General features: G+C 40.5%; 2 protein-coding genes across 9 annotated transcripts; one reads left to right on the top strand and one right to left on the bottom strand.

The window, feature by feature from the left end:
- Positions 1–969: 969 nt before the first annotated feature.
- rmi1 (RMI1, RecQ mediated genome instability 1, homolog (S. cerevisiae)) lies at positions 970–5,986 on the bottom strand. Its single transcript, XM_078215398.1, has 2 exons — positions 5,667–5,986; positions 970–3,133 (listed from the first exon to the last, which is right to left on the bottom strand). Exon 2 carries the CDS (start codon positions 3,083–3,085, stop codon positions 1,118–1,120), a length of 1,968 nt encoding a protein of 655 aa, XP_078071524.1. The 5' UTR covers positions 3,086–3,133; positions 5,667–5,986; the 3' UTR covers positions 970–1,117.
- Positions 5,987–6,319: 333 nt separating this feature from the next.
- hnrnpk (heterogeneous nuclear ribonucleoprotein K) lies at positions 6,320–18,865 on the top strand. Of its 8 annotated transcripts, none has more exons than XM_078214463.1 (15): positions 6,320–6,427; positions 10,033–10,156; positions 11,637–11,734; positions 11,878–11,934; positions 13,025–13,068; positions 13,956–14,028; positions 14,206–14,319; positions 14,669–14,797; positions 15,001–15,329; positions 15,825–15,876; positions 16,281–16,296; positions 16,388–16,455; positions 16,863–17,032; positions 17,667–17,740; positions 18,201–18,865. In XM_078214463.1, exons 2-14 carry the CDS (start codon positions 10,084–10,086, stop codon positions 17,695–17,697), a joined length of 1,254 nt encoding a protein of 417 aa, XP_078070589.1. In that variant the 5' UTR covers positions 6,320–6,427; positions 10,033–10,083; the 3' UTR covers positions 17,698–17,740; positions 18,201–18,865. The 8 variants fall into 8 exon arrangements, with proteins under 8 accessions (XP_078070589.1, XP_078070594.1, XP_078070587.1 ...); XM_078214468.1 differs by having other exon boundaries at positions 15,846–15,876; XM_078214461.1 differs by having other exon boundaries at positions 13,956–14,027; positions 14,196–14,319.
- Positions 18,866–27,232: the final 8,367 nt, after the last annotated feature.

Genomic DNA, 27,232 nt, shown 5'->3' on the forward strand with positions numbered 1-27,232 from the left:
AGATCCCAGTTCTGCCTGTCCTCTGCTTCACATTTTATGCCACATAGCCATTCCAAGCATAAATTAAATTACAATACACAGGGGCAGGTACATCATGACATCTTGCAAATGAAAGAAATACATCAACAATTACTGCTTGTCATGCTTGAAACTGAAAGAAAGGTGGAATTTTGAATTCAACATATCTATTTTGGAATTTGTAATTGTGAAACTATCAATTGCATTATAAAGACTCAATTAATATGAAACTGGCAATCAACCAATACAGCCCACTCACTCTGTGACAGGACAGCAAACAGTTCCACCCCATTCAATAACTAATGCAGACATCTCAGCAGTATTGCAAATAGCCCCTGCATTTTCCTGAAATATTTAAATGCACTAAATCCAGCAAATGGGTCAGGGATACAGGTAGGAAGCAAATGGAAGTCTACTCACCTCCCCTTCCAATTAGGCAGATTTGCTGCAACTGCAGCAGTATGGACAATTTTGGACACCCTTCCCTTTGGGAAGGCTGGTTATGGAAAAGGGACAAAACAGATATGGTAAGAAAATACCAGTGTGGAGAGGATAGAAAAATCATATGCTTCCCATTAGAAAATATGTTAAAGGAAGATTTGATTGAGTGGACCAGGTAAAGAGGATAAATCCATTCTATTGGTTAGTGAATGGCTAACTGAAGAGCACAAATTTAAGATCACCAAAAGAATTAAAAGAAAGATCGGGAGAATTTTGTTTTATAGAGGAAGTGCCCAATCAAAATAAAAGCTTTAAAGAGGTTAATAATAGATAAGTTATTGCTAAAGGAATAAAGGGGGATATGTTAAGGGCAAGGGAACTCTATATAGGTACAAAAGGCAAAATGCTAAATTAGATGATTATAGTGTCCTCATGTTTGCTGAGGCGTTAAAGATTCCTATCAAACTACAGAATGAATTCTAGTCTGGTTGAAATTTAAGTGAAAAAATTAAAAGCATTAAAATATATGTTTATTTTTCAGAAGTCAATTTCACAAGTGAAACACAAGCATGTATTTTTATTATGTTTTAAAATCTTCCAAATCTGTGCTGCAAGAGCACATGGCAAAAAATGCCTCAAACGCCACTTGCCTAATTATTTAAACAGTTATTTTTTCACATACACGACGCTGTAAGTGTTGCAGATCTTCTAGACTTACTTCACGGAGAGCCAGAACTCTAGCAGTAGTTACAGTTGGATTAAATTCAATAGTCATTAGACAACAGAGGTCTACCAGCTCCTGTTGGCATTTTTGCAACCCTGCAGTTACCTTTTGCTGTTGGTTGGGACATTTTATTGAGTCTCTCATTTCAGCCACTGAGAAGCCAATTAAGCTTCTCAAAATATCATCACCAAGTTCTACATCCATGTAGGCAGTACCATCTGATATTCTCGCTTTAATACTCCACAGACCACCATTACTTGAAAGTTTATTTAGTAAAGTAACAATGAAGCCTTTGATTTGTATCACAGTTATTACTTCAGGTTTCTTATCTAAGAGAATATTTAAGTATGTAAATGGTGGAGAGTTCAATTCTACAGATCTACCGTTGAACTTTATTCTATTCATGTTGCTTTTTCTGACACAGTCCAGATGAAAACTGCCTCCATTGCTGGAGGGACCTGAAATTGCTGCAGACATGGTGCACTGGTTTTCAGATTTAGTATCATGCTTTGGTCTATTGTCAAAGGACTCATACGGTGCTAAAGATTTACACTGTTCATATTCCAGTTCCATAGTGAAAATATTTGTATTATTTCTTCTTTCCACAGGACTAATGCTTGTTTTTTTCAGGGAATCGTGAGATTCTTGAGCATTTGAGCTACTTAGCATGGAACTTGGCCCTGCATTTTCACCACTTCCAAGAAGTTTAACTTGACTTTTTAAGCTATAGCCAGAAGTATTATCGGCGGTATTTACATTTTGCTCCTCGCTTGGACTGGATCTGCTGTTTGTTGATTCTGCAACACGGTTTGTATCACTTGTCTGAGGTTCCTCCACTAAGGATTTGAGCGAATTTGGGGACTGGATGATTGCTCCATCAGCCTCAATTTCTGCAGTCATTTCATCCTGCAAGAACAAATCATCATCCAGTTCATCCAAGGGAAACTCATCAAAGTCCTCATCGTTAAAATCTAATAATTCTCTATTTTCACTTGGAAATTCTCGAGACATTTCTGGAGTCTGGGACTCCATACTTTGCCACCTGCTATCTAAAGCACTGGTTTGAGCCGGTGTGCGATTTGGAATACTGAGTGAAGTGTCAGTTTTACTACAATACCCACTTTCAGAATCCATTCTGGATTCTAAAACTAGATCATCTTCATCAAAACCAGCCAATAGCTCATCATCTGAAGGTCCCAAAAGCTGAGGCATCTCATCAATCCTGTCAGTTCTATTGTGATCATTATTATTCACTCTAGTTACAACAGTGTCATATGGTTCCCCAATTAACCTCGCAAGTATTCTCACTTGGGAGTTTACTTCAACAAGAGATTCTACTTCACCTCCTAGCACCCTCACATTTTCAGGTTTAAGCAGCAGAAGTCCTAATCGGCAGGTGATATTACCCTGCAACAACACTTTTGTGCCTGGTGAAAGGTCACTATAGAGAGCAGGAATCGGCTGGTACTCCATACCCTGGAGCTCCTGGACTCCATCTGTTAATTGCAGCATCAACATTCGGGTTGGTTTTACTTCCCAAGATCTCTGGGATATTTGTGTTGACGTCACGTGTTCATTAGTGGTGTCCTTTCCCCTGATTCTTTGCAGTTGGCTGTATGCAGCTTGACTGACATCGACTAAAGAATCAATCTGTAAGCAGTAAAATCCACTAAGCTCACATTTCTGAGTTTCCGAGATTCCAACTGGCAAAACTGGGTGCTCCAGATCTCGGAGATCAGTAAGAAGCCATTGCTCAAAAACCTGTTTGTTGATTTGGGCCTGTGTTAAAGCAGCACCTTGGTTCTCCTGTTGAATCCACTCTACACATGCTTGAAGCCAGTGTGAAGGAACTTTGAGATGCCATGTTGCTTCCAGCCAAGTTTCAATTCTTGCAGAAATCATTTTGATTTTCTAAATTTCATTTAGTGGTCTTAAACTCAATAATGAAACCTAAAGAAAACACAAAACAAAGTATTTGCATTGTTTTAAATATTAGTTGCTGCATTTCAATATCCTATTTATAGCTACTTGGTCTTCAATCTAGCATCCAATAACATCTTCCAAACCCATGACCTCTACCACCCCACAAGAGTAAGGGCAGCAGGCTAAGGACATAAGGTACAGCATCAGCTGCAACTTAGGCGTAACCTAATCCACAAAAACTGTGATGATTCAAGAGTCAGCTCACCACCAACTTCTCAAGGGCAATTAGGGACGTACAATAAATATGATCATGCCAGCATCATCCACTTCCCAAGAATTAATAAAAAAACAACGCTCATATTCACCTATACAGCCGCATACCTTGCAATAACATCTAATTGGCAGCAAGAAATAGAAACATGCTCAAAATTCAGCAGTCCATACCCTGCTAAACATTACACTAGTAATTGGCTATTAAGGACTTTGGGCTTCAAAAGAACAAGAGGTGTTATATAAAAGTACTTTTTTCCTTATATTTCATTTGCATCATCCTTGCTTAACTATTATGGTCATATGTTCCCACCACATTGAGTTTAAATTCTTTGGCCTCACTCAAATTATTCCTGGATAAAGTGGACACGGGGATGATGTTTCCATTAGTAGGCGAGACTAGGATCCGAGGGCACAGCCTCAGAATAAATCCCTTTAGAACCGAGATGAGAAGAAATTTCTTCAGCCAGAGGATGGTGAATTTATGGAATTCATTGCCACAGAAGGCTGTGAAGGCCAGGTAATTGAATATATTTAAGACAGAGATAGATAGGTTCTTGATTGGCAAGGGGATCAAAGGTTATGGAGAAAAGGCAGGAGAATGGGGTTGAGAAACTTATCAGCCATGATTGAATGGCGGAGCAGACTTGATGGGACAAATAGACCAATTCTGCTCCTCTATCTTATGGTCTTATTCCAATTTCACACGTAATTTTCCCAGTTAAAAATCTCATCCTTTTAAAATAAGTTTTCAGACACCTTACCCTCCATGGAACAGTATCTGCCCCTGTTTTGTATTTTGTCATTTTGTTTTCTACTAATTTTCTTGTAAGGTACCTTCAGACATTTTCCATAGATGATGTTATCAGTGTGTCAATTACAAACTTTGGCCAACTTGACACCAAAACAATATTTTACGATGCAATATTCCCAACTTTAATGTATCTCATGTTGTGGTCGACCACTACAGAATAATTCTGATGTACATATTTTTCCCCACTTCCCCATTGAGTACCATTCACCCACTACTCTTGCCTATGTAGCCATTGAGACACATTTTCACTTTTGTTAACTCGTTGAGCATTAAGCATTGCCTGGATAGAAAAGAAAATCTCAAGGGTGATGGCAGGAACACACATCCCTTTCTGAACCTATACAAAACAAGCAAAAACAAATATTACCAAATTACAATTCCCCTGACATGAATTTCCCTTTCAGCTTTCTTCATATGGATGGCATGGTGGCACAGTGGTTAGCAATGCTGCCTCACAGCAGCAGGGGCCCCAGTTCGATTCTTGGCTAGGGTCACTGTCTGTCGCTTGTTCTCCCCGTGTCTGTGTGGATTTCCTCCCGCAGTCCAAAAGACGCGCTGATTAGGTGCATTGGCCATCCTAAATTCTCCCTCAGTGTACCCGAACAGGCCCTAGAGTGTGGCAACTAGGATTTTCACAGTAACTTCATTGCATGTTAATGCAAGCCTATTTGTGACACTAATAAATAAACTTTAAACATATGCAATACTTGCTTTCAGGCAGTAAAGATGAACTTTAACCCATGGCACCTCAAGAGTCCTTTGTTGCACTCAATTGAAAATTCTTACACTCCAGTCTAAGACCTCCCATGATCTTGTCCCACCCTGATGCTGCAAATGTTTCTCGATTCATAGTACCACCAACTGTGACCAGTGACATTTAAAAACAGACCACCATTACTTACAAAAGTTCAGATCCTGTGTACTTTTTTGAAAGTTGATTAACTATTTCACACGGTACAAAAATATTATTTCTAAACATTTCTAAAACAGGCAGGCTTTAGCAGCAAACATACTGTTAGAAAGGAATAAAAGCGAAATACAGGCGTGTGCTGGAAATCTGAAATGTAAACAGAAAATGCTGGAATTATTGAACAGGTCGGACAACATCTGTGGAGAGAGAAACAAAGTTAACATTTCAGTCTGAAACTTTCTTTCTTCACAGATGTTGTCTGACCTGTTGTTATTCCAACATTTTCTGTTTTTACCTCAGAAAGCTTGGTTCAAACAGAATCAAGAAAATCCACTTTTTTTAAAAATGCGATGGTTGTTGACAACTGTGTAATGAGGTGAGCATATGAGTTATGTTTAGAACCAATGGTACTATTAAATGTGTTGAAACCCATAATGTGAGCTAATCGACTAGGACTCGAATCCATTAAAGGCCCACTGAGTACAGCTTCAAGAGTTCCTAACCAACATACACCCCTTTGTGAATTCCATCCCTCACCCAAGAACAAAGAACAATCTTCCACAAACCTTGAACGCCAAGCCCTCTAAGGATTCACTGAAGGAAAATCTGTTGAATTTTGTTAAATCAATGTGACTATGGACTGCACTCACTGCACCTGGCGGAAAACTAGAGGAAATTCTGACCGAAGGTTAGACCAAAAGCACGGTGGTACAGTATTTTCCTCCCCTGCTTTAACGACCAATACTAAGCACACACTAAGATGCCGCCAGTCTATGTGAGAGAACATTATATTATATATCACACCATCCCCAGCTGAGGAAATCGCCCGCCCGCCACCCGCGCGGACAGATATCGCGATATCTCGCAGTTCTTCACCGTTTGGTCGTCGTTTGATGGTTTATTCGCCACAAAAAATTGACATAAAACAAAACCCGCCAGGAGACTACATTATCGGGGGGGCTGCAATAATAAGCAGTTTTAAGGAATAATTGTTCACAAAGAGCCCCAGTAGAAACTGTGTATATTGCATATTTTATATAATTTTATTTTTTTGTAAAAAAACAGAAGGGCGACAAGGGCGGCCGCTGACGTTATTTGATTGACGGGCACCCTGACCAATCGCCGCAGGACGTGTCTCGGGTTACGTCACCGGTCCGCGGGACGTAGCCGGCTCTGCGCCAATCAGTGACGGGTCCGGGGGAGTTGGGTGGGGCCTGCGCTCGCTGGTGCTTGTGGGTAAAGCAGTCGCTGCCACACCAGAGCGATCCATTTTGCTTCGCTTCTGTGGAAAGCTGAGCTCGGATTCTGTTCGCAGCCGTTAGCTTCGGTAAGGAAGCAGGCAGCTCGCCTATTTACCGCGCTTCAATTTCCCCCCCCTTCCGAAAAACGATATATGTTGTGTGTTGTCGTAAGAAGGGGGAAAAAAGATTAGTTTTTTTTAAGAAATGGCAAGTTATTGAGAGCGGCACGTTTCGTCGTTGGTGTGGAAGTTGCGGGGGGGCGGGGGAGGTGTGGAAGACATTTTACTCCACCGTCCACTAATTTTCTCGGATATTTGGAAGGTGGCCTGATAGTGAAAGTCAGTTTTTTTTTAAAAAAAACAAATCGAGTTTGACTCCTGTCCGGTCAACACAGAGGCGCCCGGCAGTGCGGGCCTAGTTGGAGTCGTCCCGGGTGATTGTGGCCTTGTAAAACGCTGCTGCCGTTGGCCGTCTCTAGATTCTTTGTCGAGTCACGGGATAAATGGCGGCGGTTTTATCCGCCCTGCTTCCCCTCCCCCTCAGAAAAGGAAGAGGCAATCGATCGCGAGTCTTCTGGCGTGCCGACCTCGCCGCCGCCATTTTAGGGATGGTTTGTTGTTCCGAATGGCGGCCGCGTTCTAGAAGCGCTTCGGTTCCTCAATTCTCTCCCCGACGGGAGGAAGGGTGGCGGAGGGGGGGAGCAGCGGGGCAGGCAGGGGATGGCGGTTTGAGCCGCAGTGTTTATTAATCGCGTTACTAGGCGCATTTCGCTGTCTCATCACATCGGCCATTTTAAGGCGCTCCATTGCAGTTTGACGGCAGCGGGGTTACTTAGCGCATGTTCGCAACACTGCTCACCCACCCCTCCGACACAGGGCCCGAAATGGTGGGGAGACGCAGCAACTCCCAGTGGCATTTTCTCGTCAGCCTCGTATTTGTTTAAGTGCCTGTCTGGATGGGGCCATTAATCTGCCACTGTTAATAATTGCCACCCTTGTATGTTACAGGTTCTGAGGTGTTCCCGCTCCATTTGCTTCATGGTGGCGCTCGAGTGGCCGGATTTCATCCGACACGCGCTTTTTGTTTCGCCCACGTGTTGCTTTGTATTTAGCCGGGTTAAAATTCATCCCATCTCCTGTTTAATATCCGTTGTGATCAATAAATCTGATATTTTAGAGATGTTGAAATGGAGCGCACATTATCCAAAGCGCGGACCATAATCTTAGTGGCACCCTCTTAGTTGATCGCTCTTAACTGAGCTCGCATGTTACGTGTATCGTACCTTGAAGTGTCCAGATAATTTTGAGGTGATTTGGGTGTTAAGTCGAAGGAGGAATATAAGAGGAAAGGGTTTTTTAGACTGGTGGTGAAGTGAACGGGGTAGTGCAATGGATTAGTGTGTGGCCTCGAGTTGATAATGAAGTTTAGCCTGCAGATCTAGTCTCAAACAAAATCTGCTAAAATCTAAATATGAAAATAATATATATTGTCCCGCAGGTAGGGGAGTGAAATTACAAGGAAGGGGTGGTGTCAATAAAATTACCCACCTGTTTAACATTTAAATAAATCCCTTCAATGGAAGCAGTAAATGACGCGTAACAATGCTACGCAGTTTCCAATTGTGATCTATCAAAACAAAAGCATCTACCGGCCATTAAAAGCTGCTGAAAGTCTGTTGCAAGGTGGCTGTGCTTCCAACCAACTTCTTTACCATGTCCTGGGGGTGATTTAAGATAATACAGAATATGCCATGCTCAGTCCATTGCCTGTAGGTAAATGTGTATGTGGTAGTACTAGACAAATGCAAACCCTTCACTTTTGGGGTGGTTGGAACAGATTTTTTAAAATGATGACTGAGGAGAAGTGGAGAAAACCCATGGAAGACTCTCCCACTACTCGACATTGCCACCTCATTTTTCAACACTTGCAGTCATCTCATTTCGGTAGTTTAATGCCAGTTAGTGACTGGAGCCATATCCTTCCTCTGAACTTGTTCTTCCACTGAGTAATTTCAAGTTTTCTCACTTCGTCCAAAGAAAAGCTACTACCCTGGGTAACCCTATTCCTGCAACTCCTGGTGACAGTAACAATGCTATTTCCTTCTGTTCTCAATTGAAACTTTATCTCCCTCATGTTTCTGAATGGATTCCCATTTTCTCCACTTCTTTCTTGATGATGCAGCCTTCCTCAATGATAATTCTGATGTGTTTTCCTTCACAGTAGTTCATAGAGCCCTTTGCCGTGTACAATCCATTTCCTGCATATCTCTGGCATTCAAAGGAATTGTCTCAGATATCAGAGAATCTCTGTAGAAGGAGGCCATTTGGCCCATCGAGTCTGCACCAACAACAATCCCACCCAGGCTTATGCCCATAGCCCCATGTATTTACCTGGCTAACCCCACTGATGCTGAGGGGCAATTTAGCATAGCCAACCGACCTAACCAGCACGTTTCTGGACTGGATGGAAACCCACGCAGACAGTGGGAGAACGTGCAGGCTGCACATAGGCAGTTGACCCAAGCTGGGAATTAAACACAGGTCCTTGGCGCTGATGCAGCAGTGTTAACCACTGTGCCATTGTCCTGCCTTTTTCATATCTTCCTCGCCTGTTACCATTCAAAAAAGACCATTCTGCCATAACATCCTAATCTGCTCCTCAAACCTCGCTGACACTTTGTCCCTGTATCATGACAGGAAGTGTTACATCTGACCTTGTACCCCTCCATCCCCAGTGTGTTTAGTAGAGCATATTTGCTGCTCAATGCTGTTTTCTACATTGCGGAGATCAAATGCAGACTGCATGTCCACTTGTGTAACACCTTTGCTCAGTCCACCTGAGCTTGCCATTTTAGTTCACCACCTTGTTCTCAAATTCACATTTATCTCCTTGGCCTGCTGTGTTTCAGCTCAATCCTCTGTTGAGGAATGGAACTTATCTTCCAGTTTGGGTTCTTGCAGTCTTCTAGCCTCTTTTTAACAATTCTGGATCATGAACCTTGTTTCTCCCTTTGTTTTCCCATGCGTTGGTTTAAATCTCAATTTCTACCCTATCCAAGATGTATCCTTTCCTTCCCTTCCCCCTTCTCACATTTCTACCCTCCTTCAGTCCTGAAGAATTAATTCAACTCCAAATCTTTCTTCATACTGCTAAGTGTTTCCTGTGTTTTTGTTTCATCTTGTCCTTCTGGACTGGTTTTAAAGTTGGACTTGAGTGAGTGATGTTGGATTTGAGTATCTTCAATGTTGCCCTTTATCAGATGTTCTAACAAATGTACAGTGGCAAATTCATTTAGGTTGCTGGGTGGTTAGTGGAGATAGTGAACCTCTAGTTTATTCATCCCATGGGTCTCAACTGTTCTGTTTTAAAGCAGTCTCTGAAATTGATACTTAGATTAGTTATGCAGCTTTGGGAACATAAATGTTTTGAAGTGTCTGAGCTAATATTTTCACTCTTCCCTTGTAAAAGGCTAGTCCAAAGTGAGTCTCTTCATATTGACATGCTATCTGACATGAATGTGGAGTTCAATTTTTTAGCAGTAGTTTATCACTGAATTGTACGAGATTATTGAATACAATTTTATAAAATTGCCACAAATTTACTCATTTAGTGACTATATTCTTGGGAGAATTGACTTTGGTTTATTTAGCAAATGAGTATTTACTAATTTTGAAAAACTTTTGTCTTACAGACTAGCTGCATAACAAGTTTTGCATATTGTTTGCCATTCTTGACATCTAAAATGGAGACTGATCAGCAAGACATCAAATATAACAGCCCAGAGACCAACGGTAGTAGTCTTAGCCCTGGTTCTTGTATGTTTTGCTTTTTTTTGCATTTCTTGTATTATATAGTTGTCACAAGAATATTAGTATTTAGTCCTGTGCTTTGTTTCCTTAGATTATAATGCCATGAACTGTGATTTCCCAATGTATTTTTAATTGTTCTTTTCCTTCAGAAACAGTATTTTACAGAGCAGTCTTGAATGAAAATACTTAACTGGTTTGTCAACAAAGGCTGGAAATATTGCCTCCATGTGTATAGGAAAGAAAATTGGGTTGTGCAGAGCTATTTAATGGATTGGCTAGAAACCAGAGCATGGTAACAAATGTTTTCCTCATTATACTCACTAGAGGCCATTTCATCTCCCTTTTTGGATTTGGTTTCTTACCTCATGCCATTGCTCCTGTCCCCAAGATGTGCAAATGTATATTTCCCAGATCCATAGCCTTCCATACTGCAAATCTTGTATCCTCTTAAGTTACTGCTCTGCTCCTCTGACAAGAGCAACAGAAATTGCAAGCAGCTTCTTGAGGGCCATTATCCATCGAGGTTGACTTTCCTGTGCTCTGGACCACCCTCAATCCCCATCTGCATGAATTGATTTGACTTGTCTACTAGCTATCATTCAGAAAGAAGTCCTCCTGTCTTTACATTGGTAATGTTATCTCAAGGCTCATGGTCTAATATCTCTGGCATCAGCTCCATTTACCACTGAAGTGGTCTTGCATGTCTTTTAAATTCCAAACTTGCTGCTAGCCTTGTATCCTCCAGAAATTTCATTGTCCAAGTAGCATTCTTCTTGGCATCAAATCGTCCTAGGATCGCTGATCCTTCTGAGATGTTTTTAGCTAGATTGCCTTTGGCTAATCACTACTTTTTCCAGGTTTAAACATGTCTAGCCAGTGGCATGCAGCTCTGGATAAAATTCTGCAGATGTGGGTCAATGGGATGCACCTTTGACCCACATCTGCAGAATTTTACCCAATCACTCCCAATTAAGACATCTCATTTAATTGCTTGTACACAAGGGTATATATACCTTGAAGATGTAACTTGTTTTCTCTCCACAGTCACATAACTAGTTTCTAGTGTCTGTTTTCATTTTACACAAGTCTGAATTTTTCTAATAGCTAGAATTACATGTAAAATATACATGGGCATTTAGTTTTTAAAGCAACTTTGCCTAGTTTCAAGAAATAATTCAGTAACAACTAATCGGTGAGAACAAATTCCATTTGGTTTTGGTTCTGGATATACATTCTCCAGGTTGGATTAGTGAACATTGTGATGCACAGAAGGTAAGTGGGAAAGTGAAGAATTCCATGATGCATTGCTGTAGAGTTTTGTCCTGAGTTGCTTTTAACTAAATATTACCAGATTGCCAACCAGGGTGCGAATGAAGGACTGAATTGCCAACTGTTATTCTAGGGAGAATATTCTGAAGCTAGATTTAGTGTGCCAACAATATTTATAAAGCTTGATATTTTTTTAAAAAACACGCAAAACTTTCAGGCAAACGTCCTGCTGAGGACCATGATGGAGAACAAGCCTTTAAGAGATCTCGGAATAACGACCAGTGTGTGGAGCTACGGCTTCTGTTGCAGAGTAAGGTGAGAATCCTCTTCTCCTTTCTATTAATGGATAATTAGAATCAGACTTCAATAGTCTGTTCTTAAAATCTGAATGTCACTTTAGAATATGCTTAAGCATTTAATGAAGGTTGCTTAGAGTTTGACTTTGATTTGTTTTTAAGAATGCTGGTGCAGTAATTGGGAAAGGTGGCAAAAACATCAAGTCATTGCGTACAGACGTGAGTATACATCTATAGTGTAGGTTAAAATTTATTTAGATATAGCACTTTGTTTAAGTTAATTGTCATGCTAACTAAGTACAATTAGAGCAATGTTCTGAATGTATTGCTAGACAGTCACAAACTATGGACATATTTTAAGATTAGTTAATTATACTGTTCTGAGAGGACAGCCATTTGTAATGTGTAATCTTATTTCTCTACAATTATGACTGGGTTAGATTTGAGGAGATGTCAATCACTTTTTAAATTAGGATTCCGTTTTAAATTTATCATAGTTGAGTGTCTTTGTAAGGTGTCCATAACTGTAACAATCCTTAATTTCAGCATATCCTATTTTGTGAACTACAATATTAAGTGGAGAAACATTGCAGGTGGTTAGTGTAATCCAGAGTTTCCCAGAGTAGAACTTAAATTTTTTTTTAAAGATGTCCATCTGTTCTTACTTCAACAGCTATACAGATGTACGTGAAGGACAAAGACTGCTTTATGTAAAGAAGAATGCTTGATATGAAATTGGGTATAGAACAGTGTTAACTATGTTTCCATAGATGGGAGGCAATGTTTTGAGAAAATAAAGTTGAACAGAATTGTAATTTTTATATTAGCCAGCATAAATAGATGCCCTGTAGCAGTTCAGGTTAATGTTAATTTCATTCAGAAGTGATTATTTGTAGTTATTTCCCTTAAGGTGAAATATTATTTAAATTAACTACTGTTGTTTGTTCTAAAAATGTAGTTATGAAGTGCCTCCATTGTTGTATAGAGTCTTCAGAAGTCTTTACAGAGGATATATAGAGTGATGAGAATAGATTTTATAATATCATTCAATTAAAATTTACTCCTTTTCCCCCCTCTTCCCTCTCCTTGTTTTTTTGGCCATTTATCTCCGTTGCCCTTGTACTGGATCGACATGTTCCCTGCGTTGCCCATCATGACGTTGACCCATCTGCCCCTTGAACGCCCATCTGAATACCCTGGTTGGCTATGCCCATAATGTGCTCAAATGCCAATGGGCACCAATACCTGAACTTCACTGAATGCCCTTGCCCAATGCCAACAACCACGAACGCCTTTGTGACCAATGCAGTACAATGCCAGTGTATCAGTCCCAGACAGCAGTGGCCCCGAGCGGTATGTCCCAACAGTTTATGACTCACTGCCTGATTAGAACGAGGAATTGTATCTATATAACCTGAATTTGTTGTTATTAATTAGTAGTCCCTTATAGAAAGTGTACTGTTTTCAAGTTATTTTCTGTCTATTTTCCCCATTAAGTCTTTTGTGGCTGGTCTTTATTACGTGAGTTGCCCACCCAGAGCAATCCACTAATTCATTTTAATGGAAGGAGCACAGCTTCAAGTGTTGCATATTTGCTGCATTTTAAATCATTTGTTAAATCTGTCTTTCTTGCACTATCCTTGTGGCCCACCTTGCTCCCCACATTTGCCTATCATAGTCTTACAAGCTAACTTTTCGTCACCCTTCACTTTTTCATTTGTTCTGTCTCATTGTTCTTTTCCTTTTATTATTTTGTATTTGGTTTCCTGCAGGGGCATAGTAGTGCTGTTTCCACAACTAGTTTCTTAACCTTTCTCCAAATTTGTCAAACACCTTTTTTAATACTGTTCTCCATGATACTCACATACTTCTGCTTTTGCCTATGAGAAGGTGTGCCAAAATTGCTAATATTTCCAGGGGTTTCTCAAATTGCTGGTGGTGGGGACGAATGATTTTTTTTCCACTTTTCTGCTCAGCTGTACGTCGTTTTTTCTTGCCCACTTAATCTGAGCCCTTCCAGTTACCCATTTTTCCAAAGCTGTCTTAATTTGAAATGTTAATTCGTTAAATTGCATGTTACTAGTAAATATTTAATGGGGGTTTACTAAATACTTGCGTAAAATTTATTTTTAAATGTTATGTACTTGATGCATTGTTTCAGAACGCTATGAATGGCTTACTCACTGATTTTTGTTTCCTTTCTCCTTAAATTGTCAATGGTTTAAAAAAACATTTGGCAGCATATTGAGTATAAATGCGGATATTGAAACGATTGGTGATATATTATCGAAGATCATTCCAACTTTGGAAGAGGTGAGTTGTGCTCTTTTTTTAATTGGTTACGATCTGCATGAAATGTGGCCTTGTTAACAATTGAGCTATGTGGTCAGCCCACAACTCAAGTTTAAATTGGATGAGATTGTTATATAGAGAATAAGTAACGCAGTTCAAGAATTTTATGCTTCTGTTGTTCAACTTTTGACCTTACAGTATCAACACTATAAAGGGAAGGACTTTGATTGTGAACTACGAATGTTGGTTCATCAGAGCCAGGCTGGAAGCATCATTGGTGTCAAGGGAGTAAAGATTAAGGAGCTGAGAGAGGTAAGCCCATCTTGTATTAAAATTTGGTTTTGATTGCTTAGTGAATATTTTGTAAATGGTCAGATTCATGTTTACCTGAACCCATTGTTGTTTCCAGCATTAAATTCCTGCACATCCTCTGGATTCACTGAAATGCACATTAATTTTAAAGCTGCCTGGTAAGGCAGTTAAGATTAAGACATTGGTCTGTTCTTTTGTTTGTCTTGATCTAGCACAACTTTCTCTATGGGTAGACTAGAATTAATCAACAGGGCTGTATCCCTCCATACTCCAATTGTTCAACTGTCTAAATCTGTTTTTGAAGAGTATTTTTGGTATTGACATGTAATTATTTCCTTTTTGATGCCAGAGCACACAGACAACTATCAAACTGTTTCAGGAATGTTGTCCTCATTCAACTGATCGAGTGGTTCTGCTTGGAGGTAAACCTGACCGAGTGGTTGAGTGCATCAAGATCATCCTGGGATTATTGGCAGAGGTTGGTATTTATCTTCCAGTATTACTGTCTTTGTGTATCTGGAGATTGTAATGAAGGTTTTACGTTCCTCGGCTAATTTCTGATATGTTGGGGCTTTATTGGCCTTGTTTAGATTGGTAATTGCTCATGTTGAATAAAATGTTATCAGTGGCTATCTTGAGTTATACTAGCAGCATGAGTAACATATTTTCTTTTGTCTCAAGTCTCCTGTCAAGGGGCGTGCACAGCCATATGATCCGAATTTCTATGATGAAACCTATGATTATGGTGGATTTACAATGATGTTTGATGACAGAGGAAGGCGTCCTGTTCCCTTTCAAATGCGTGGCAGAGGTGGTCCTCATCCTCCTTCACCTGGATATGAGCGCAGGGGTCCTATGGGAATTTCAGGCAGAGGCCGTCCCATGCCCCCACCCAGAAGAGATGCTTATGATGATATGAGCCCACCAACCCGTAGGGGCCCCCCACCTCTGCCTCGTGCTGGAAGAGGTGGCAGAGGCCGTATCCTGCCTCCCCCACCTCCACCTAGAGGGTGAGTTTGAAGTGTTGCCACCAAATCTGAAAAGCAACTCTTCAAGATTGAGAGTCATGTATTTTCTTCCAGTGTAAGATATTGTATCAATTGATAGTTATTAAATGTACAATTGCCTTTGTATGAATCATCTGGGCGTATTTAGGATGCTGTTTTTAAATTGACAATTCTAGACAGATGTAGAATTGCAATCAACAAAATTGCTTTGAGTGGATTAATTTCATCAGTTGATAGTGTTACCTAGGCTCGTTTACTTGTGCAAAACAAAAGTGGCTGAGGGTGTAATTTAGATGGAATTGCTAGTCATATTGTGCTTGCAACAAATATTCAGTAAGGATAATTGGCTGGAAGTAATTTAAATTGCTCTATTTCAGAAGTAAAATTAGTCCATAATCTTTGCTATATTGGACAACAGGCTGTACCATCCTGACTTGCCAAAGTAGTCTGGATTTGGGGCAGTTGCTGTGTTTACAAATAGCTCCTATTTCATTGTAGTGACCGTACTCTCTATGGCAGGAACAGAATGAACGATCGCTATGATGGAATGGTAAGTAGGCTATAATTTTTTTAAATTTTACTAACATTTCCATAATGGGAAAGGGTAGAAACTTTAATACTAATGCAGTTATATGCAAATGGCTGTAAAATCAGTTGTCACATTTGGGATGAGCGGATTACTTGCACTTTTTTTCCTACCTACTTTCCAAATGTTACCTCGCCTAACCACACTTAAAATAGGCTATTGCATGTGCTGCTTACACTAACCATACAATATTGTGGGGCTACTCCATCTTGGGTTGTTTTATTTTCTTGTACCTTACGATCTGCAAGGGTTGATACCTATTCATAATTATGGTTAGATTTGGAGATAATCATGATCTGATTCAAGATTTTCATTTCAACATATTAAGATCTGCTTTCTTGTCCTTCTTTCCTCATCCTTGTGAACAGGGTGCTTCTGGATATGGTAAGTTTGCTCTGTTCAGCTCTTTGAAGTAATTACATAAATTTGACTAGATTAACTTAATTCATGAGTAACGCGTATTTTTGGTTTTCAGGTAACCGTGGTGGATATGGAGATTTGGGAGGCCCAATCATTACTACACAAGTCACAATCCCCAAAGACGTAAGATTATTTTAGATTTGTTTATAAACTCTTAAATTCCCAGTACTTGGTGCAATCATTTTTAACCTGTCAACCTTGCTCAGAATTGTCTTTCGTACTCCCAGAAATGAGGATTCTGATTGTAGATCCCCCTTTGCTGGGCAGTTCGTGCATCTCCTAGGAGCTCCAGGAGTTGTTCAAGGAGACACTTGCCATGAGAATGCACTTAAAAGTTGGATAAAGATTTCTTCCCTGTATTTGCTCTTTGGCCTGCATCATTTCTCCATGTTACACACTACGGTCAAGATCAGAATTGCAGGTCATGGCTGTAGCACTCTTTTTTTTTTTTAGTTGGACCATGTAGTGCTGATTCAGAAATGAGTTCTTGCGCATTAACTACATGCTTCAATTTCTTCTTTTTGTAACAGCTGGCTGGTTCTATAATTGGTAAAGGAGGTCAGAGAATTAAGCAAATCCGTCATGAATCTGGAGCATCCATCAAGATTGATGAACCCCTTGAAGGCTCTGAGGATCGTATAATCACAATTACAGGCACACAGGACCAGATCCAGAATGCACAGTATCTGCTGCAGAACAGGCAAGTAGTAATAATAGATGTTTTTAAACTTTCATATAGCAGCTAAATTGGCTTCCTCTTGTCTTTCCATCTGCTGGGCTATGATAAGCATCCTTGATTAAGTTCTAAATGTTCTGAAATTGATTTTTTATAAAAATATTTAAACTTGTTTGTTTCACTGGCAACTAATTCCACAAATGGTATCTGCTGTTTAAATGTTTGTTTAAAAATTTGCAGTTTATGAATAGTAACTGATTCTACTTGTGAAAAACCTCTAATTCTAATGTTATTGAGAAGTATAGAAGATCAGTCAACTTGGATTGTGGTCTGGTTCTGTGTGGAAGACTAGTGATTTTGTTGTTTTTGACACTTGGATTGACAACAAATCACAGTCTGCCATATAGCGCAGATCATATCTCTCCTGAAAGTTCTATTCAAACTTTACTTTCAGTAAATTTTTTAGTTCTGCAACAGCAAACTACCATTTTCTGTTACCTTTAAGTTGAATACAATTCTGTGCTGTTTGTTGTGTACACAAGCTTTGATTAAAAATTTTAGTGCTGGGTCGAATTGATCTGCACTCGCACCTGAACATTCATTGAAAAAAATTGTTTGGTCAAATTAGTTTATTTTTTTTTACCTGGTTTCTCCCCAGTGCAGCTACAGCAGCCGCTTTGCGCTCTTAAGCTGACCCGTGCGTTCAGATACCGCAGCTCCACACGAGAAAAGGTCAGTTTGGTAGTGGGAACGTTTTTGTTTTGGTGGTGGAAAGGGTCATTTTGGGGAATTGAATTTATACACAATTGGGTGTGCAATATTGCTGATAACCTCTGAAGGCAAAGATTTCCTTTAGAAGTTCAAAATATCAAACTTTCGACCCAGCACTAGTGAATTGCTCAAATTGCATGTCTTGAAAGCACAGTATTTTATATAGATATATTAAATGGTGTTGGAAAATGTTCTGACCAAATCTTGGTAACCAGAACTAATTTTGCAAACCTGTTGCAGTAAATTGAGTTTAAAATGTAAACTTGCGGGTTGGAGGCTTGATTTTTGTTTGGGGTACATTTAATTAGGAAGTGGTTTGGGTCAAAGTAAGTGGAGGGATTTATTGTCTTTATATGCTTGTACTATCTACCTTTTATAAAATTGAAACGTTTTCAAAATATTCTGTGCTTTCCCTTCACAGTGTGAGGCAGTACTCTGGGCACTTCTTGTAAAACAAAAAAGCGGAGAAGATTGAAGGAATACATCAATGCTTTTTTGTCACTGCTTTTGTTTGAAGAGCCAACATTCCTCTGCTTACATAGATCACACTGGGAGCATAGATCATATTCTGCTTTTCTTCATTTGTCATGTTTTAATTAGTAAACCTTAGCACAGCTTAGACAGTTTAAAAATTTCCAACAGTGACAGTGGATTCTGGGTTTTATGTTTTGTTCTAAATGTTTCAGTGGTTTATTGTATTTCCTGTAATATGGTAACATTAAGATGTACACTGTTTATGGACAATAGTACTGGTAGTTTAAATGTGCCAGATCCATTCAGTAAATGTGCAGAATGCAATCTTGTTTTGTAAGGAACATTTTATGGTTTTTAAAATAAACTAGGTAAACTAAACTTGTCTATTTGCTTGAGGATGACTTATTCCTCATACTTTTGCTAGCTGAGAAGAAAAACAGTGAGCAAAAGTTGACTCGGCCATGCAACTGGATGGATCCCTATCCCTACTTAGCCATTTTTATTTGGAATGATAGCTAGAATTGCTTCTGCTCACAAGAATTGTCTTCCACTGATGCTCTAATATTAAATGTTATCCTAGTTTGCTCAGAACTATTAAAATGTCTCCACTGAGATCCTTTAAGCATTTCACTGTAACCTATGCAAATTGCTATCACTGTATCAGATGTCTGGAGTAACTGAATAGCTGAGCCTTCAAGTGAACTAGTCCAGTGTTGTAATTGATTAAAACTGCCAGAGGTACCAAGTGGGATTTGTAACTTCTTAACTAGCTTGCATTGAGATTTTGACAGCTATGATTAAAAGTCATTGTATGAGGGTTGCAGTTGTCCCAAGGAGCTGCTTGGATTGGGTACATGTTTTCATTTTCTTGACACAAGACAATCAGAATTGCAACCAACAATTACCATAACAGTTGTAGTAGCTACCACGCGTAGCTGTCGTCAACTCATGATCAATCATTGACAGTACCCAGCTCACCAAGTGTTTCTGGTCTGCTAGCAAGGTCTTGTGCTGAAAAGGAGGGTTTATAGTGTTTGAAATGATCTGGGTTAGTTTGTTACCAAGTGCAGTAATCAGTAAGAACAATGCAACAGTTCCATTCTTGCAGCTGCAGTGGGATGGTATTTTCTGGTTAGTTTAAAGGAAGAGAAAATGTAGTCATGATCTATACCTTGTCAGAATTGATTCCATAAACTGAAATTAGGTATTCTATGTTCTGTGTAATTTGAGATTACAATATACTTCACCAAACAACCAGACATTTGGATCATTGTACTTGTGCCAGCTCTTGGGTGGAACTGATCATCTACCAATCCTGTATATTTTTCAACTCCAGTCCCTTTTGTGCACTGAATTTATACCACTTGATGTATTTCAATCCATTCAACTACTGCAGTTTCCTGCCTTTATTGAAAGGTGCTAATGATTAAATAAAAGTGCACGGTTCATTTCAGTTAGGCAGATAATCATCCGCTGCAGGATTCTATCATAGTTTAAATTGTGCTTTGCAGCTACGGAATGCCTGAGGCTCTGCTTGTGTAACTATTGACCAGTAATGCCAGTACCAGCAAATCCCATCACTGCATAGGTAATGTGTTTTGCTAGATGGTTAAACCCTTGGTTTACTTGGCAATCTCAGCCTGGATGTTACTAATTGGGGGTAGTACCATGATTGGCATAGCTTCCTCACAGCATCAGGAACCCAGGTTCGCTTCCCAGCTTTGGTCAATGTGCGGAGTCTGCACATTCTTTGTCTTTTGGTTTCCTCCCACAGTCTGAAAGATGTGCTCGTTTGGTGCATTCGCTATGCTAAATTCTCCTTCAGTATACCCAAACAGGCACGAGTGTGGCAACTAGGGTATTTTCACAGTAGCTTCATTGCAGTGTTAATGTAAGTCTACTTGTGACTCAAGCTTTAAAAAAGCTAATTGTATTGATTTTATACAAATACTGTTTTTTTTTTAACTGGCATTTGAAGTTGAACTGAGCATTTGGTCATCACATAGCAATTGAATGACTGCAGCTGAAAATGAGAGCAGCATTGCTGAATGTTTTTGGCTCCTAACTGCAGCATCTTTCCTTGTAACCAGGAACAGGTGATCCTGAGGTAATCAAGTATTACTTCCCTTAAATGTGGAAGGGGATGTTGCATCAACTTTGGTTTTTCAAGGGCTAATGGATGTTTTGGGGCCTACTGAAAAATGCTCATCAGAAGTTTGGTGTAACCAAAGTAAGGTGAAACGGGTTTCTGTACACATCCATCATGAGATAAAGTCAAACAGGCTTGCATCCTCATCAGAGACCTATTTTCCATGCAACTGCAGGAGCCTCATGCTAGACTTCATAAAGTGGAGGCAACAGTGAGAAAATGTCACATAAAACTAACTGATCTGGAAGATTTTCAATCTGGGCACAGGAAAATTCTGCACCTTCTGAAGTGCACACTTGACGAGATTTTTGTCTTCATGGGGTTTGGGTTTGCAGTGCTAATTGGTGTTGGCCAGCTGGTTAGAAGACCTGCATTAGCTCTCCAATACAGTAATCCAGTTCCCTAAACCCTGAGAGTTAAGGGTTCCTACCTTCACCACAAACTCAAGCAGTGTATTCCAGACACGCACCACCCTCTGCATAAAAGTTTTCCCTCATGTCTCTTCTAATCCCGCCATTTAGCTTGAATCTATGATCCCTGGTTTTTGAAGTATCTACAATAAGTCTTAACACCAGGTTAAAGTCCAACAGGTTTATTTGGTAGCAAATGCCACTAGCTTTTGGAGCGCTGCCCCTTCGTCTGGTGGAGTGGGAGATGTGCTCACAAACGGCAAACAGACACAAACTCAATTTACAGAATTTGAAGATACTTTTGAAGTATCTCACAGGAAACTGGTTTCTCTTGTCTACTGTCTACCACTCAATCTCGTATGCCTTAATCATGTCACCCATTGGCCTTCTCTGTTCCAAGGAAAACAATGTATCCTCCAATCTCTCAGCTACATTTCTCCATCCCTGGCAACACTAGTAAATCTCTGCACTCTCCAGAACAATTACATCCATGAAGGAGAACATTCCATATGCTTACTTTACATTATCTACCTGTACTGTCACATTTAGGGACCTGTGCACTTGCACGGCAAGATCTCACTTCATTACCCCGTTGGTATATTCCCATTTATTGTGTATTCCCTTTTACTGTTTGACTTCCCTAAATGCATTATCTCACATTTGCTATTTACCTGCCCATTCCAACCCATCTATTAGAATTTTAGAGCTTACTGCTATCCTCATCCATAACATGGCCAATTTTTTTGTCACCTGCACATTTTCCAATTCTGCCCTGCCCTCCCCCAAGTTAATATAAAACAAACAGTGGGGGTCTCAACACAGCCCTGCAGAATACTACTTGAAACAGCTTGCCATTCACAAGGACAGCCATGAACAATTAACGCTCTGTTTCCTGTTACTAAGCCAACTTTGCATCCAATTTGTGACATAACCCTGTGTGCCATGTGGGACCATGTCAAATTCCTTACTAAAATCCATGTCGACAGCATCCACAATGCTACCCTCATCACTTCCTCAAATTCAATCAAATTTGTATGGCAAGACTGCCCCAAAAAGCCATGCTGACTATCCTTGACTAGTTCATGCCTTTTAAGTGACTTTATCTGATCTCCCGGGATTGATTTTAACATTTTTCCATCATCGAAGTAAGACTAACTGGCCTATAATTATTTGGCATTTCCTTTACCCTTTTTAAACAACGGAACCACATTTGCGTTCCTCCAGCCCTCCGGCATCTCCCCTGTGTCAAGTGAAGATTGGAAAATAATCCCCAAGTATCTGCTGTTTCCTCCCTGACCTCTGTGTCAACATCCTAGGGAACAATCCAGCTGGCCCTGGTGACACTGATTTGTTAGCCATCCAACCGTTAATTACTGCTGGCTGAACAATGGTCTGCAATAAGAAACAACATATACTGCATTGATCACTGTTTCATACTCCTCAATGCCCCTTATATTGACTGAAACCAAGTTGATATTGGGATAGTTAAAGTCTCCTACTATTATTGCTTTCTTATTCCTACAGGTAGAAATTTGTCTACATATATGTTTGGGGGTCTGTAGTATACTCCTAGTAGTGCGACTGACCCTTCTTTATTCCTAAACTCATCCCATAAAGCCTAATTTGTTAACCCTTCTCACAACTGTAATTGATTATTTAACCAATAATGCTACCCACTTCATCACCCACTCTATTCTGCCTGAAGACTATAGCCAGGGATATTGAGCTGCAAATTTTGCCCCTCCTTTAGCCAGGTTTCCGTTATAGCAATGACATTCTGCTGCTATGTGTCTACCTGGGCCCTTAGTTGTTCTGCCTTGTTTGTAATACTCCTTGCATTGAAGTATAAGCAGCTGAACCCCATCAATTTCCTTGGACACTTTTTAGCCCTTGTTTCTTTTGTCTTTCTGAGTCACTGACTACATCACTAACTAATGTTCTTCCTCATATTTTCTGATCCAAATACAACACATCTGAGCACACTGGTTCCTATCTCTCTGCCATACTAGTTAAAATCTCCCCAATGGAATGAGGAAAAGCCCCCACGAAGAAAATGATCCCAGCTCTGCCCAGGTGCAACCCATCCAGCGAGTACAGGTCCCACCCTCCCCAGAACCAATCCCAATGCCTCAAGAATCTAACTAACCCTGGTACACCAGCCACACATTCATCTAATCTATTCTTTTATTGCTGTTCTCGCTAATGCAGTAATCCTGAGATTATTACATTTCAGGTCCTGCATTTTAATCAATGTAAGAGTCAACTTACCTTTCCAGAACTCCTATGATGCACCACAGCATTAAAACACAACTATGTTACATTTGAAGCTTTCAAATTATTTTACATTTGTCAGAATATTCCGACTTATCAGCAGACTTCTCCACTGATCACCATCTCCCTGAGGGGATGTGGTTTTTTTTATGGCTTCCAAAACCCCATACATCTCTTAAAATGCTTGCTGGAAGATGTACAATTTTCCTGTGGTCTTCACATTAGGTATCTCAAGCTCAGAGGCGGTGTGTGCATTTTGCATTCGGGCCTTTTTGACCTGCAAAGAGGCTACACAAAAATGTCATTGGGTTGGGAAGAATTCATAGAAACCCTACAGTACAGAAAGAGGCCATTCAGCCCATCATGTCTGCACCGACCACAATCCCACCCAGGCCCTACCCCCAAATCCCTACATATTTTACCCACTAATCCCTCTAATCTACGCACCCCAGAACACTAAGGGGCAATTTTTTTAGCATAGCCTATCAACCTAACCCGCACATCTTTGGACTGTGGGAGGAAACCAGAGCACCCAGAGGAAACCCACGCAGACACGAGGAGAATGTGCAAACTCCACACAGACAGTGACCCAAGCCAGGAATCGAACCCAGGTCCCTGGAGCTGTGAAGCAGCGGTGCTAACCACTGTGCTAAAGTGCCGCCCAGGTGGAGGAAAATTGTTTTTCCTCCAAAGAAAATCAAACTACAGTGTTTTGCACTCCAATTCCCATTTCCATTTGGAGACAGAAATCCAGGCCAAATTCTTTAACCAGACAGTTACACCTGTTCCTATCAAAGAGGATCTTCATGAAGCTTCGGACCTTCGACAATATCACTGTTCTTCATCATTTGCACCTTGCTCAGCCATATTGTGCAACCATAACAACCCTATACTGCTTTCCAAACTATTCCAATGTGATCCAATCAACATCACCACTGGCACCAGTAAAAAAAAGCATAGTCATATTTAATACATAATTATCAAAGTTCACATTTTATGGATTAGCATATACTAATTCATGTAAATATGAAAATTTACTTTGAAAGTACATTGTAAAAATGTTATTTTATGTACTTACCATTCCATTACTTCATCTGAGGCACTCCATCTCATAGACCTTGGCCAAGAAGCAGTGACCACTCTGTCCCCATTTCTGGTTATAAACTGACCACCAATATTCATTACAAATCCACTGGCTCCCACACAGCTACCTCAACTACAGTTCCTCATACCCAGCTTCCCGTAATGAATGCAAGCCATTCTCTCAGTTTGTCCACCTCCATCGCATCTGTTCTGATGATGCCACCTTCAAAAACAGGGCTTCTGACATGTCTGTTTTTTTCATAACCAATGCTCCTCCCCCCCCCCCCACCACTGTGGCACTCAAACGTGTCCAAGCCATCTTCCGCACCTCACATTTTCCCTTCTCTCCCAGAACCATGATAGGGTCCCTCTTGTCCTCACTTTTTACTCCACCTCCACCAACCTCCACATTCAAAGGATCATCCTCCACCATTTTCACCAACTCCAGCATGATGCTACCACTCAACACATCTTTCCCTCAACCCCTTGTCAGCATTCACTACCTCTGTGACATCTGGTCCACTCCTCTATCACCCCCAACACCTCATTTCCTTCCAACGGCACCTTTCCATGCAATCATAGAAGGTGGAATATCTGCCCCTTTCTCTCCCTCCTCAGTGTCCAAAGCCCCAAACACTCCTATCGGGTAAAGCAATATTTCATTTGCATCTCTTTCAGTTTTGGTCTACTGTATTCGCTGCTCCCAAAGCAATTTCCTCTACATTGGGGAGACTGAATGCAGACTGGGGGGTGACCGCTTTGCAGAGCACCTACACTCAGTCCCCAAGCATAAGCTCAACCTTCCTTTCAACTCACCATCTTGCTCTCATGCCCACATGTCCATGGCCTACTGTAATGTTATAGAGATGCCCAACGCAAACTGGAGTAATAGCACCTTATCTTCCTATTAGTCTCATATGAGCCTTCCAGACTGAACATTGAGTTCAATAACTTTGGACTGTGAACTTTTTCCTCCATCTTGGCCCCTTTTTTAAATCCATTTTTTTCTGTCCTAGCGCAATATCAGGCCATCTGTTCTAAAGTTTTGCTTTCACTGAACACCGACCTTTGTTCTTCTATTAACACATTCTGCTATCTTACTCAGCAAGATTCAAAATTGTAATGGAAAGGACAATGATGGACTGGAAATAAGGTTCTTAATTGGGGGAAGGTCAATCTTAATAGGATAAGACAGGATCTGGCCAAAGCCAATTGGGAGCAACTACTTGGAGGAAAATCCAGCGAAGAGTCATAATGGTACCAGGTTAGCTGTCCTCCAGTCCTCTAGTACCTCACCTGTAGCCAGAGACTATTTGAAAATTGGGAGTCATTCAAAAAGGATATAGAGAGAGTACAAAGCCAACATATTACCATAAAGGTAAAGGATGGAACCGAAAGGTCAGAGAACCCGGGATGTCAAGGAAAATACAGGATTGGTCACAGAAAAAAAAGGGAGGCTTATGGCAGATAAAGGGGACTGAAGGCAATGGATGCCCTAGAGAAGGTGCAGGAGGTAATTAAAAAGGAATTAGGAGAGTGAAGAAGGGACATGAAAAGCACTGGTGGGCAAAATAAAGGAAAATCTCAAGTGGTTTATAAGTATATTAAGAGTAAGAGGATAACCAGGAAAAGAGTAGGGCCCATTAGGGACCAAAGTGGCAACCTGTGTGTGGAGCTGAAAGACAGTGGGTGAGGTATTAAATGAATATTTTGCATCTGAATTCACTATGGAGAAGGACAAATCAGATATAGAAAGCAGGGAGAGGAACTGTGATATAATTAAACAGATTAACATTGAGATGGAAGAGGTGTTAGTAGTTTCAGCAGAATCAAAAGTGGATAAATACCCAGGCCCAGATGCGATGTATCCAAGGTTGCTGTGTGAGGCAAGGGAGGAGATTGCAGGGACACTTACGCTAATTTTCAAATCCTCTCTGGCCACAGGAGAGGTACAGTAAGAAGTTTAACAACACCAGGTTAAAGTCCAACAGGTTTATTTAACCTGGACTTTAACCTGGTGTTGTTAAACTTCTTACTGTGTTTACCCCAGTCCAACGCCGGCATCTCCACACAGGAGAGGTGCCAGAAGACTGGAGGACAGCTAATGTGGTTCCATTATTCAAGAAGGGAAGTAGAGAAAAAACAGATAATTACAGGCCAGTGAGCTTAACATCAGTGGTAGGGAAATTTTTGGAAAGTTTCTGAAGGACAGAATTAATCACCACTTAGAGAAGTAAAGATGAATCAAGGATATTCAGCATGGCTTTGTCAGGGAAAGATCATGTCTAACAAATTTGATCGAATTTTTCCAGAAGGTGACTAAGTATAGATGAGGGCAGTGCAGTTGATGTAGTCAACATGGACTTCAGTCAGGCTTTTGTCAAGGTCCTGCACAGGAGACTGATCAAGAAGGTAAGAGTCCATGGGATCCAGGGCAATTTGGCCAATTGGATCCAAAATTGGCTTAGTGGCAGGAGGCAGAGGGTGTCGATCAAAGATTGTTTTTGTGACTGAAAGCCTGTGTCCAGTGGTGTACCGCACAGATCAGTGCTGGGTCCCTTGCTGTTTGTACTGCGCATTAATGATCTAGACAGGAATGCCGGAGATATGATCAGTAAGTTCACAGATGAAACAAAAATTTGGGATGTGATAAATAGCGAGGTGGAAAGCCTTAGATTACAGATTGATATAGATGGACTGGCCAGATGGGCAGAACAGCGGTAAATAGAATTTAACCCTGAAAAGTATGAGGTGATGCATTTTGGGAGGACTAACAAGACAAGGGAATACACAATGAATCATAGGATGCTAGGAAGTACAGAGGACTAAGGGTGCATGTCCATAGGTCCTTGAAGGCAATGGGTCAGGTAGATGAGGTGGTTAAGAAGGCATAAGGGATACTTGCCTTAATTAGATGATGCATAGTATGTAATAGCAGTGAGATAATGATGGAGCTGTATAAAACACTCGTTAGGCCACAGCTAGAGTACTGTGTACAGTTCTGGTCGCCACTCTATAAGAAAGATGTGACTGCACTAGAAAGGGTGCAGAGGAGATTCACCAGGA

The sequence above is a fragment of the Mustelus asterias genome, chromosome 6, assembly GCF_964213995.1.
Source record: "Mustelus asterias chromosome 6, sMusAst1.hap1.1, whole genome shotgun sequence".
Taxonomy (NCBI): Eukaryota; Metazoa; Chordata; class Chondrichthyes; order Carcharhiniformes; family Triakidae; genus Mustelus; species Mustelus asterias.